This window comes from Ochotona curzoniae, unplaced genomic scaffold (assembly GCF_017591425.1).
Source record: "Ochotona curzoniae isolate NIBS_2020 unplaced genomic scaffold, NIBS_Ocur_1.0 contig_2754, whole genome shotgun sequence".
NCBI lineage: Eukaryota > Metazoa > Chordata > Mammalia > Lagomorpha > Ochotonidae > Ochotona > Ochotona curzoniae.
In genome coordinates this window covers 15452976-15467253 of record NW_024465582.1, presented here as the reverse complement: position 1 = coordinate 15467253, position 14278 = coordinate 15452976, and the positions used below count along the sequence as shown (strand labels likewise).

General features: G+C 43.8%; 1 protein-coding gene across 4 annotated transcripts in view; it reads left to right on the top strand.

Annotated features, from left to right (window-relative positions):
• AGXT2 (alanine--glyoxylate aminotransferase 2) overlaps nt 1-9992 on the top strand; it is a 32196-nt gene extending 22204 nt beyond the window's left edge. For 3 of the 4 annotated variants that reach the window (XM_040977660.1, XM_040977661.1, XM_040977659.1), the window contains 5 exons: nt 294-426; nt 1757-1848; nt 3742-3891; nt 5108-5206; nt 8603-9992. In XM_040977660.1, the coding sequence (XP_040833594.1) occupies nt 294-426; nt 1757-1848; nt 3742-3891; nt 5108-5206; nt 8603-8719 (591 nt within the window). In that variant the 3' untranslated portion in view covers nt 8720-9992. The remainder of the gene's footprint in view (nt 1-293; nt 427-1756; nt 1849-3741; nt 3892-5107; nt 5207-8602) is intronic. The other variant, XM_040977662.1, reaches the window with a different exon arrangement.
• The last annotated feature ends 4286 nt before the right edge of the window (nt 9993-14278 follow it).

Sequence of the window (14278 nt, the reverse complement as noted above, 5' to 3'; positions counted from 1 at the left end):
CTGTGGTCACTTTCACCTGCACCTTGAGGCATTAACCGAGGTTCAGAGGAGGGAAAAGGGACACTTTCAGAATCATGCAAAGCTAGTAAATGGCCTTTGAAGCCTGAACAATCAGACATAGATTAAAATAGATAAAATGTTCTGGCTAGGTTAGTACAAGCATGGGAGTGGTGTTGAGGTGGTGATGAGCAAAGAGGAAGAGATGGGAGAAAAAAGGAGAAAGAGTAAATAAGAGCGGGGAGCAATCTCATTTAGTGAAAGGTTCCCGGTGGGTTTGAATGTGTTCCCATCAGGTGCAGACAGGATTTGGAAGACTAGGCTCTCACTTCTGGGGTTTCCAAGCCCAGGATGTGCTGCCTGACATCGTCACCATGGCTAAAGGGATTGGGAACGGCTTTCCCATGGCAGCAGTTGTGACGACTCCAGGTAAGAGCAGCCTGTGCTGCCTTTGGGGCCTCCTCTTTTGGTGGTGGTCTAAAGCATGTGGGTTGGAAATTGGACAGGTTGCAGGCAGTGGCAAGAACTGCACCATGCATTTCCCAAGTGCATCCAAGAATGAAACAGTCGACCTGGCAGGTTATAAAACGCACAAAAGAAATTCAGCCCTTTCTGTGCTTGCTGCGGGAGAGACTGACCCTGTAATGAATTGCAAGCTCTGGCCAGCTGCCCAGGAAGATGGAAATACGCTATCAAACCAACATGAAACCAAGCTGAAAGCTCCAGGCATCGTATTTTTGAAGGAGACTCTCACCTGATCTAGCCACACTAATGAACTGTGGATTTAAAGCCCACAGGATTGGATTTCTCTGTTGATATTAACAAAACACTCCAGTCTCATCTATCCGTAAAATTAACAGTAGAATTATTTTCCATTTTAGTCTAACAGAAAGCAGTTCTTTTACGAACCATTGCCTATTGAAAATCTTAAAACCACTTCATTTGTTTTTTTCCCGTCAACAGTAAGCACACTTCTGAGGTTCCTATACTGACACTGAATCATCTGGCAAATGATGTTGCTAAATCCTTAACGTAAGATTTTTCCTTGATGTTGGTCTCAAGAAGAGAATTCATGAAAGAACACTTAGCTAATTGAAAGTCCCACTTATACTTCCTTAGCTCCAGTTTTCAAGAACTTTCTAACTCATACAATACCTCAAATGTTTTATTATCAAATTTCTCATGGAGCACATGAACCACTCATCCTTATCCACTGTATTAGTCCACACAGGTTGACAAGACAAATATCACAGATGAGGTGGCTTGACCAACAGACATTTAGGTTCACAGAGGACTATAAGCCAAAAGTTCAAGATCAAGTTGCCCTCAAAGTTGGCTCCTAGTGAGACCACTTTTCTTGGCTTGTTCGTGGCATCTTTCTCACTTCTGACTTGAGTGCGTGGGAACTTGCAGGGAGGGTGGGAGAAAGGGATTATGTTCTAGTATTTTCCTTTTCTGGTAAAACTACTAGTCCTGTTGACCAGGGCCCCATCTTTATGCGCTCACGTATCTTTAATTATCTTCTTAAAGGTCCTGTGTCCAGATCCAACCACTTTCAGGATTAGGGCTTCAGTAGATCAAGTTGGAATGAATGCAGTTAAGTCCATAACATCCCCAGCAGGCGGGTGAGGAATGAATTGTCTAGGGTACCATTTACTACATGAATGGAAATGCGACTGCGGTGATATGATGAGACGAGATGGATCCAAGTATGTCATGCTCGAGCCTCCTTCCTTTTGTTTTTGTTTTTGTTTTTTAGAGATTGCCAGGTCTTTGGCTGACAGCCTATTTTACTTCAACACCTTTGGAGGGAGCCCTCTGGCCTGCGCTATTGGATCTGCCGTGCTTGAGGTTTGTATCACAAGTCAAAAGGGCTTCACTCATTTCACAGAACAATTGCAAAACCACAAATCCATTATCAGAGTTCTGATGTATTGCATTATTAAAGATTTAGTAACTAAATTGTCATTTTAAGGTTGATTTCCAGTTATTATTCTGTCTTTTCTCTGTTTTGGAAATCAAATCTACCTTGAATGCTCAAAATATTGGATAAGAAGTAATGTCAGGGTTGGCATTTTGGCTTAATGGTTTAAGATACCAGTTGGAGCAGCCACATCCTGTATAACAGCATATGGGTTTAAGTCACAGCTCTGCTCCCAATTCCAGTTTCTTGGTAATGAGCTCCTGTTCCTGGGGGACAGGAGGTGGTGGGTCAAATGCTTGGATGCTTGTCACCCATGTGAGAGACCTGGCTTAAGTTCCTGGCTTCCTGCTTTAGCCAAGCCCAGCCTACCTGGACCCTTGCAGGCATCTGGGCAGTAAGCCAGTGTATGCAGCATTCTCGTTTATATATTCTGTGGTATCTCTTTACCTCTCAAAATAAGTTGAACATTGAATTTAACATATATAAGTTTAGAATTTGTTAAGTAAAAAGGAAACAATACATAAAAACCACTACATGGAAAATGTAAGAATTCCATTAGCCAACTAGTAGCACTAAAACTTCTTTATTATCTGGGTAATGTTTTATACATAGTTGTTCATTAATATACTTTTTGTTTGTTTGTTTACTTTTGGTCCTGTCTTCTTGGTGTTTGTCTTTATTCCTTTTGTTTTGTTCTCCTTAAGGGAATCTGAGTTCTATGGGATGAGCACCAAGCAGTACTGCTAGGAGGAGCTGTGATAGTTCAGCTCTACTGGACAACAGTCTAAGCCCTCACCTGTTGAAAGAGATTTTTTTAATGTCTGTTAATATGCTCAATATCACTTGCTTAAATAGGGATAAGATGTTGCTGGAAGAATGCCCAAGGAATCTATCCTAAGTTATTTGTGGGGAGGGAAGTTTGATGTCAAACTCCAAGAGTCACCAAGAGCCATTCTCCATCCATACTTTCACACTTTCTGATCTTTAAATCAAGAACATGATTTTTTTTATTCAGAAACTACAGAAGTGCTTTGAAATAAACAAGGAAAAAAAATCTGTTCTCACTAATTAGCTACCTTTAAAATGATTCGAACGTGAAAAAAGAAGGTGTTAGCCAAAAGCTGCCATTTATTTCATTTTTCAGGCCTTGACAACTTTAGGTGCTGTAGCATCTAAACAATTCAGATAGTAGAAAATATTTCAGTGAGCAAATAGGTCTTGAAAACAAGAAAATTCACCTGGAGCCATGTAATTGCTATCAGTTAACAATTGGGGCTTGATAAACATTAGCGTCTGCTGAAAATAGAGCTCAGGTGAAAATTCTTCTCTATCTTTCAGAGCCACCACCCCTGGTGCAGCTAAAGGAGCCGGGGCCCAGTCAAGGTGTGTGAGCTCCAAGGATCTGTGTGTGACTGAGGGCTTCCACATAGTGGCGGGTATTTCTAATGCCCCTTTCCTTGGCACAACTGTCTTGTTTACCATAACATCGCTGCCCTTGGCAAAGCCTGGCATTGTGGTTTTCGGTATAATGGGGCTTATGTAACCAATTGCCTTGAAACATAGCTTTTATTAATTTTTTTCTAAATTCTGGTCCATCCCCAAGGCTGAAAAAGTTATGGAAGAGCTTCCCTTCTACCCAGACATCTCTCCTTACCAAAAGTATGTTTGCAGTGTGTGATGTGGCCACCCTGGACTTTGTTCTGAGTTCTGTTTCTTGAAATTCTTATAAAATAGGTCATGTACGTGTCCTTCTCTGGCCTACTCAGTCAATCCTAGAATATTTGCCTTGAAAGGTCACTTGGAGGGCTTTCTTCCCACAGGTGATTCAGGAAGAAAAACTGCAGGAAAACAGTAATGAAGTTGGCACCTATACCTTACAGAAGTTTGCTCAGCTGCGAGATGAGTTTGACATCGTGGGTGATATTCGAGGCAAAGGTCTCATGATCGGGATGGAAATGGTGCGGGACAAGGTAGGTGCTGACCTGTCACTTTCTCTGTGCTTCCTGGGGTCGGCAAGAGTTCAAGAGACAACCATCAGTGGAAAGCTCACTGCTTTCATGCTCACGGAGAGAGCCCACCCAGACAGCAGGACTCAGCAAAGGCCTTGAGGGATGAGCGGGGAGTATTGAATAGGAATGAAAAGCTAGCCTATCTTTGAGAACTCTAGTGGAGGAAGGAGGAAGGACATTTGGGAAAAGGACCCACTAGGACTCTTGTCAAATTAGGCAAAGAGCATAGGCAATAACTGGGCACAGGTGATCCCCTACCTGCCTTGGTTCGACTTAGCATTTTTTGACTTTACAGGGATATGAAAGCCACACATTTACCTTGAATTTGGGGTTTGGATCTTTGCCCAGTTAGTCATAGGCAGCACAGCCCTCTCCCAACATGCAGCCGTGTGGCAAAGCCCAGCCAGCCCCACCCTGAGGAACAGAAACACGGACTAGAAACGGCTACATCCAAGGGAGGTGATTGTATTCACAGAATAGGAAGGCAGGTGACACACACACACAGAGCACAGGTTCCAGGCAACATTGCCAAGGGCCAAGGCTGTTGGCAGGTCTGCAACACCCCACCCTACTCACCCCAGCAAACCACACCTTAGATGCTCACTCAGGGTCTCATGCTGCTTCTTGGCTGCTAACCCCTGGGAGCAGTCTTAGGAGAGAAACAGAAGAAAATTCCAGGAGCAGAGAAGGCAGGGACACACTGACCGCAGCCCTGTGACAACTTCCCAGGCGTGCGGAGGCCCTGGGGAATCCTGGGCCACACAGGCCCTTGTGCAACCTCCAAGCCACTTCCTGTGCTTCGAGATGATCTTTGTACACAAGCAGAACAGAATGAAGAGCTCAGGGGAGTTGGCACATAAATAAAATGGACTCAGAAAAGTCAGCTATTGAGGAAGCAAAGTCCCAAGATATCCACAGCCAAGATTCACTGTCTCTGTAGCACTTCAGTCGGCCTTTGGGTCTTGGGATAAATTGGGCTAGAAACACACATTTTAAAAGAATACCCTCCAAAAATCTGGTCCTACAATTAACAGCTTTATTCAATTACGGGGCAGGGAAGAGGGTAGCCAGAGAAGGGCACCGGTGACTGGACGGTTCTTGTTGCCTCTGTCTTGGCGATAATGCCTGCAACCATGCTAATGCCGAACAGAAATCATTTTTTAAAATGTGTTCACAGATGAGCCGCCAGCCTCTTCCCATTGAAGAAATAAACCAAATCCATGAAGACTGCAAAAACCTGGGGCTCCTCGTTGGCAGAGGCGGCCTTTTTTCACAGGTAAGAAACCACCTGAGCTCCTTAACCCTAACCCCAGCAGGTACGCTGGGGGACCCGGCTGCACCTCCTAAGGCACAGGCGTCTTCTAAAGAAAGGGCAGTGATGTATTCTGGCCACAAGGCGGCACTGTAGGCACTGGTTTGGTGTCTGCACATCTAGCTGGCTGCCTTACCAGCCATGCAAAAAATAACTCTCCTGCTGTATGCGAGGGCAATACTAGACATTCTTAACAGCTCCTGGCTCCAACCTCGTGATCGTGGTGTGCCACCTAGTAGTTCTGGCTGACCCGGCTCCTTTAGCAGAGCCCCGAGGCAGGGCTCCAGGTCAGCCATTCCCAGCTGTCCTTCCCTCAGTGAGCAGGGCAGAGGCAGAGCTTCTTCCCGCCCCTTCCAGGGTGAGCCTCCCCCTGCCTACTGCAGGGCCTCGGCCTCACCCTGCACTCTGCCCTGTGCGCTGTGCACAGTGGCATGCTGCGGGAAAGTGCCTTGGTCGGTTCCTAAAGGCCTTGCACTTGCAGGCCGCTTAACAGGGATGGCCCAATGGGCAGAGGTGCAAGAGTAAGAACTTCTCACATCACCCCCAATTGATTCATATCCGTTATTCTTGCCGTTTGTGAAACATGCTTAGCCATATAGGAAAGGCGTGTGCGTATGGGGTGCTGCGTAATGATTTGACAGCGTGCACATGGCCTGTGACGTCAGGGTAAGCATTTGATGCTCCTCCAATATCCGTCATCCTTCCAAACATTTTTTTTTCTTTAGCTTTTATAAAATTATAGCCGCCACCCGGTCTGCAGTTAGACACAGGGCAGCAGCAGCAGCAGCACGGAAGGGAATCTGGTCTGTACCTGTTACACAGCATTTCTGGTTATAAATATTTCCCTGTTGCCAGTTTCCTTGCACGCTCTCGCCTCTCACCGTTAGCTGAGTCCTGAGATCCCCCTGAACCCCATTTTCAGAGAAACCAGAGGCTGTGAGGCCGCACTGCTACAGAAACTCCGCACGTATTTTTCTGTGAGAATCAGCACAAAATCATGAGACCTACAAGACGGTTGGCTGCCGGCTTAGCTACCCTTTCGCTACTTGGCAAGCATTTTTTTCTGGTGTTACACGGCAGGTGATACACTGGGGAATGACGTGTCCTGGTTAATCAGAGCTGCTCCCCCCAGCCCCCCGCCCCCCGTTCAGGGAGCAGCTGGGGGAGAAAGACTCATCTACAGACACAATGATACCAAGTAGGGAAACTTCTCCGGGAATGTCCAAATGCGGTGCTGGGGGAGGAGCCGGATCAGCCTTCCTGCTCAGCAGGACCCTAACCAAGCCTACAAGCAGAGCATTCCCCCGCTCACACAATCACGGCAGACGGCAGGCGCCCGTGGGTGCTGTGGTGGGACTGGAGCTTAGGGAAGAGGAAGAGAAGGAAGGCAGCCTTGACCATGGTACCTGGCACTTGTTCCACCTGTAGTCTATGTTGGCCTGTATACTGCGCACAACAAGCTCTAAAAGGAGTACTACCATGAAAGCACCTGTAGCGGGGACAGTAAGATGGGGCAATGCAAAGGCATGTTGGAATGGGTAATTGGGTTGTTTTTTTTCCAGATGGTGGTGTTTTTCAGCTTTTGTGTATATTGTATTTGTGGATGGGCTTATGGTATAGATCAGTTAATAGGGGTGTAAAAGAATCAGAGGAAAGATAGAATGACAGAGGAGGGAGGGGAATAGGAGGCATCGAATAAGGGAGAGAATTGTTTTGCACATATACATTCAATGTGGGAAAAGTTGAATGGCCTTTGCTTTGAGTCTAAGTTTTATTTTAGTTGGAAGTCATCTTGATGCTCACTTGACCTGCTGCATGGGTGGTTTCAGAAGCTTCTTGCTGTCTCCTTCCTGGCCAGACAAGTCACCTGCCATCATATGAAGCTCTTTATTCAAAAAAAGATTTATTTTACTAGAAAGGCAGATTTTTAGGGAAAATGGGAGAGACAGAGAGAGTTCTTCTGTCCATTGGTTCACTCTGCAAATGACCACAATGACCAGAGCTGAGCTGATCCAAATATGAAAGCCAGAACTTTTTCTAGGTCTCCCTTATGGATGCAAGGTTCCAAGACCTCGAGCGATCCTCCACTGCTTTCCAAGACCCTATGCAGAAAGCTGGTTGGGAAGTAGAGTAGCCAGTACTAGCTGGTAGAACATTAGCCAGTTATGACATCATATGGGCCCCCATATATAGCTTTTCCATAGTATATATTGTCCACAAATTTTTGGAAAGCCATTTGCATTATGCCTTATTTTGTATGTGAAGAATAAGAGGCAAAGGTTATATAAATGTGCCACATCACAGTGAGTGCAGAACCCAAATCCTAACACAAGCAGTCTGACTTACAAACCTGAGGAGGATGAACGCAAAGGGGACAGACTGAATTTGGATTATGAAGCCTTACATTTGTCGAAAAGAAGTTGGACCTGCGAGGAAACACCGGGATGTTTTCTGGAGTAGAAGTGATGGAAATATCCGGGGTCAGGTGCATCATTTGGACTTGAACAGCAGTAGGCACCCCTTGTTCTCTGAGTCTGCAGGGAAGGACACAAAAACAGTTCCAGGAGCAAGTGGGTTTATAGAAAGACTTTGCCCAATGGTTCTAATTTTCCCTAAGCAATACAAGGCATAATTGTGTAGGAAAGAGAATAAGAGACGTAGCTGTTGAGTAAGGAAATCAAGAAGAATCACTTCTCAGCATTTGGGCTAAGATCAAGTGTGAAATTAAAAAGAATCAAGATTTATAAGGACAAAGGGGAGAATGGTTTTATTGATTCAGAGATTAGCTGGAATGGAAGGAAGAGGGCTAAGTGGGGTGGAGAACATGAGGGGAGGGGAGGAATAAGACCTGCTGAAGTAAAGGATGGGGGGTCATGGGAATTAGATTTGGGTTAACCCTGCTGAGGAAGAGGTTCATGGAGCTGACCTGGAATGGGAGCAGGTGCTGAGGAATGGGGAAGAGGTTTCTGGCAGGTGCAATCATCGAGAAAGTGAAACGTGTTGATGAGTTGTACACATGGACATGAAGGTTACCAATGGTGATGGCAGAAATGGAACAGAGATAAAGACTTGACAGCTCAGGGAAGGAGGTCAGAGGACCAGAAAGGGAACAGATGGTGGAAAGGTAAAGGAGCGGAGGTAGAGGAGAGTGGGACTTAGGATGAGACGAGGGTACCTGGACTGCACCCCGCGCAGGCCAGATGGGGTACCTGGACTGCACCCCGCGCAGGCCAGAGGAGGCCAATGCAGTGAGGGCCATTAGGCAATGGGAGAGATCAGACTCTGGGCTCTTCCTGTGCGTCTCCTCAGCATCGTTCCTGCATCTCTGACGGCGTGTTGCTCTATTTTCCCTCCTCCCAGACCTTCCGCATTGCGCCCCCCATGTGCATCACTAAAGCAGAAGCTGACTTTGCGGTGGAAGTGTTCCGTTGTGCCTTAAACCAGCACATGGAGAGAAGAGTGAAGTCGCATTGTTAGAAGTCAGAAAACCTCAAGCCTTGAGAACGTCGCACTTACAGTCAAGGGTGAATGTGAGGAATTTAAGATCTATGAATATTTGTACAAAACCTGCAGTGTGAAAGGCAAGGTGGTCTGCTCCCAGCCCTTCTGGTCAGAGGGAGAAGCCTTGGGTCAGAGCCAAAATCCCAGCCCATCTGGGTTGGTTGGTGCCCCACTGCACAAACATGTGACTCATTTCTGGTTGACAAATCCAGAAAAGCTTTCTTCACACTTGAGTCCTCAGCTTAGGACGAGGTGTCCTGTTTGTGCACTGAAAACACTGCACATCACGTAAGGATCATGGGAGCTACATCAGCTGGCGTGGGACCACAAAGATAAATCCCATTTGCTAAGATTGGAAAGTAGACAGAAGCTAAATGTTAAGTGGCAGAGCCGCCTTACCTGAGCACCTCCAATTCCGTGAGATAGTAAGCTCACTGTATTGTATAAGCCTTCTTGATATGCATTTGCTGTTACCTAATTGCTCAGAGAAATAGCTGCCCCTCCCTTGTTTTCCTTAAAACATGTGTCAAAGCCGTTTTTCTCCACTTTCACTGCCATCATCCCACCCTGATCGAAACATCATCGTTGTTATAAGAATCCCTGAGACTAGAATTTTCCAGGCTTTCATCATTAGAGTGAACATTCATATTGTTTCCACGTATCCATCCATGTGGCACTTGTCTTAAAATGATCAATTTTTTTCATTTAATCTCATCTTTCATTAAGGTATATTTAATATTAAACTTTTTATGAGAAATCATTTCTACTTTCCAGAGGGAAAAAGACACCATCAAAAGAGCATGAACACAAAGCAATATAATGCTGCCCTAGCAAGACGTGGGTGTTTGCAAATATTGTCAGCCTTAAGCCTGATTGTTCTTTGTGCAAAGAGATTTCACGGTATTTGAAGGATATTAGAATATACTGGAAAGCTGAGACCCTCTCCTACACACAGAGCAACATCTGGAGACGCGTCCTGGTTTATAGCCGAGTCATCACTGTCCACTCTCCACTCCCCAAATGTGTTTTATCACTACACCCTACTTCATGGCCAGATTTATCTCCATTGGCCTGTGATTTAAAATGCAGCATTCCCTAGCACAGCACCTTCCAGTCATTCCTCCTCACCTAGCTAAAGTCAAAACTCCTTAGCACCTGTTCTGGTACAATGGGAATATAGTTGGGTTAAAAATCAAATTACCTGGAACTCGGAACCTCTATTTCTTTGTAATAAATAGCCTTGGACAAGCCTTTGAGCCTCGGTTTGTTTCTAAGCACAGCAATCTTCTCCCTTCTTAGCACCTAGAGTTGTTTTGGAAATCAAGTAAACCAACAAATATGTAAATTCATGAATACATGAATAAAGATGTCCTCCCTCCTGGCCACACTTCTCTCCCTCACTACAAAATGTTTTGCTGGGAAGTGTTTTATGCTTGATTTTTTTTCCTGCTTTGTCTCCCATCCAAGCCCCAAGCACTAGAATCTCATTTCTGTCTCCCAGTCATTGTTTGGAACCTGCCTTCTCAAAAAAAACATTGGTGATTTCCTTATGGCCAAAACAATGTTTCCTCTGCCTGGGTTTGCAGAACAATATATCGCCCTTCTGGTTTCTGTGGCGCAGTCCTCCTGTTTCAGACCACGCCTTCCCAGCCTCTTTCCCGGAAACCCGTCAACCCTGACAGCCTCTCCTGAGCCATCTTTTCTTCCATGCTGTGCTCTCCCCCTGTGACATTACCCACTCCTTGACCATGCTGATTCTTTCAAACATTTATCTTACATTTCCAACCTTCTTACAGAGTTCCAGCCTCAAAAATTATAGCACTCTGTAAACACTGTTTGAATACCATAGGAACATTTCAAATTCCGCAGGTTTGACACCAAGCCTATTTCTCCCTCCCTCCCTCCCTCTCTCTCTCCTACCCTTCCTCCCTCCCTCCCTCTCTTTTTCTCTCCCCTCCTCTCTCTCTGTTCCACACCACCTCTAATTCTCTTCTTTATTAATGGTACCCTTATTAACTCTGGCTTCCAATTAAAGTTGTTGTTGTTTTCCTTATCCTCCTGACCTATGTATAACTAAGTCTCATGAATACTTTCTCCAACATAACTTTTCCAACATGGCCCACTGATACCATCATTATCTTTATTTAGACCATCATCTCCCTAAATGATTTAAACTGCCTTCTAACTGGCATCCTACACTGCTATATGCTCCATCCACACTGGTGCCAAAATAATGTACTCAGAAATATGACCACATCTTTCATCTGCTGGAAACCTCAAAGGATCCCTATCATCCAAAGAACCAAGTCCAAACCCCCAACTGTTACAACCTTCCAGAACCTTCACAGTTTGTCTCCTGGTCACATTTTGAGCTTTCTTGCTGCCATTCTTCCCATGCCTTGCACTTTGCATTTTTGCTTCTATAGTTAGTTTACTCTTCCTAATATGTTCTCTTTACCAGTGAAAATTACGTAATCAGGGCAATTGGAAAAGACACACATAGTTGTTTGCCACAGTCTTCCCAAGTCCAGTAACACATATCCTCTAAAATAAAAGAAAAAGAACACTGAAAAATAAAGGTTTTGATAACCTCATAGGAGTTTAGGGAACTATGAAGAGGTAACAATAAAAATTAAGTGTAATATCAACAACGAATGATTTTCCCATGCTCAGCCCAACAACCCTGCCAATACATCTTCTCTCAGAAATAGACAGTTAGAAGATTTATTCAGATCAATTCATACAGCAGAGTGCTTGTGAATTCCCAAAGGTTTCTTATATATACCTAACACCACACCCTGTTAGTTCCCACCTTCTGAGGACAGCCCAGTGTCAAAGTGTCCTAGCTCACCTCTTGTTGCTGTAATAGTTTAATTGATAAAGAATGTGGTGCTGGCTGCCGCTCAGCTTCTGGTGATGGCTTCATGCTGCTTTGATCAGGAAACAGAAGGTAAGTGGATCTGCAAGAAGAGAGCGTGAACTGTGGGTCTGCTTTGTAGCAATTACATCTTACAGCAACTAGTCCAGCCCACCAGAGGCAGAACTTGTGAAAGCTCTGCCCCCATCCTCAAAACCACTCCTTTGGGACCCAGTTCCCAACACTACCACACTGGAGACAAATCCCTAGCAAGAGGGCTGGTGGGGACAAACCAGAGCCCAAAGCAGCAATGAAATTCTCACAGGTCACCAGGCCTTGGGTCTCATCCTTTGCTTTCCAAGGCTGCATGGCTCCATCCAAGTTGCTATGGATCAGGATAACTCGCAAGTCTTTCTTGAAGAGCAGCTGATGATTGAAGACAAGTACACATCACAAGCTTTACAGCAGAGAGGGTCAAATGTGACCTTAGAACATGCAGGGCCATTCCTTTCCTTCACTTTGTTATAAACATGATGAATTCCTCTTGCCTTCCATTTGGAGTTGTGGGCACATTAGCACCACCTTTTCTGACTTCCATTTTCTGCTCTACCCACGGGAGGTGGGATGTGAGCCAGCTTACATAAGGCTGGGAGCCCACATTTGTGCCAAGCTCTTCTATATTTCCTTTCTTGTTGAAACTGTCTAAAGTAAATGGTCATGATCATCCAGCTCAAAGAAACTCTTCCCCATGAGAAACATATTGACATAGAGCATTAAAAATTTGACAATTGTTTAAAAACATTTGAAGTGCCAATCTACTTAGGATAGGGTAATTGTTCAAGATTCTATCACAGCAAGTTTGGGTTATAATAAACTAACAGTAATTATTATAGCTCCTGTGAATAGATGCTACAGTAATAAACTATACTTTTCTATGTATCGTAAAATGTCTTGTGTATCAGCATAGCTTTCAACTTTCTAGAACAGTTGTCCATCATTATCCATGGAGCATTGTTTCCAGCCCCGTGCCCCTAGATATCAGAACTTACAAATGCTCAAGCTCCTTCTAGAACATGACATGGAATTTGCATGTAACTCAAGATGTCTTCTCATACACTTTAAATTGCATATTCTGGAGCACATATTATACTTAATATAATATGAATGTTACATAAGTGATTGTGATACAAATTAATTCAGGAATGATGAGAAGGAAAAAAGCCTATTAATATTCATCACACACACAATGTTTTATAAAATATGTTTCATCTACCTCTGGTTGAACACGTAGATTCAGATGCATGGATACAAAGGCTCAACCACAGGGAGCTTAATTCTTTTTATTTAAATCATTTAGAAATCTTCCATTTCCTGAATGACAAGAGAGCAATGGCAAACATCACACGGGCCTCTTCATCATGAAGATTAGTGTCAGAGGATCAGTCATTAGTAGCTCTGTCCTACATCAGCAGTTTATTCTTTGTTAACTAAAGCTAAAGGCTCACTTCCAGTTGAGGCATAATCAGTAAAAACGACAGATTCACCATTATTTGAGGGAGTGTTTGGCCTGTTTGGTTAAAATATGACTTAGGACACTTTCACCCCATATGAGGGTGCCAGCCCCTAGTCCCAGCTTCCTAGAAATGCATGCTCCAATAGGTTATGGCTCATGTAGCTGAGCTCCTGTCACTCATCTGGGAAATCTAGATTCGGTTCTTTATTGTCTGTGTTTCTAGAGCCTTTTTCAAGAAGTCTCTACCTGTGCCAATGAAGAAACTACAGAGTTTCTTCAATATTTTCCATCAGTCATTTGAAGGTTGTGGATTTAGATCCTCAATCCATTTTGAGCTGATTTTTGCATAAGATGTAAAGTAGGGGTCTTGTTTTGCATTTCTGTAAGTAGAGATCCAATTTCACCCACATCATGTTGAGGGTTTTTATTCGGACCCTTTCATCTGTTTGTCAATTATTATGACAATACTAGGCTATTTTGATTATAAATATTCTGAAACCTGGTATTATGGCTCTTCTGGCTTTGTTTTTGTTATTCAAAATCACTTTAGCTATTTGGAGTCGTGTGTTTTCATATTAATTTTAGCATTGATTTTTCCACATTAAGATGTTGTTAGTGTGTTGATTTGGATTAGATTTGTAAATTGCTTTGGACAGTATGGACATTTTGATGATACTAATTCTTCCAATCCATGAATGTAACAGATTCTTTCACTTACTTGTGTTGTTGTTCATTTCTTTAATGTTTTGTAATTTTCAATGTAGAGATCTGTCACATCCTTGATTAGGTTTAGGTTTCATAGCTTCTGCTGTAACTTCCTTAGTAGGCAGTTGGCTGTCACCATCTCAGGCCAGCACTCGTAATTATGGATGTATCTGGATCTGCTTAACTAGACTCCAAGCTACTAGCTGGTGATCTTATCTTAATTCTCCTAAATTTAGTGCCTAACACAGCGCTCCTCACAGTACCATTCACATTTCATAAATAGAAAATGTGACACTTTAGACAGCATTTGAGATAAATGATTAGCTATCTAATAAGGCCATCGGTATGTGTGCTTTATTTAGGAATAGGTATAATAAATATGCATGAACACATATATCATTAGACTTATGTATTTCAAATCCAAAGTATGCATGTTTTTGGATACATACCATACATAAAT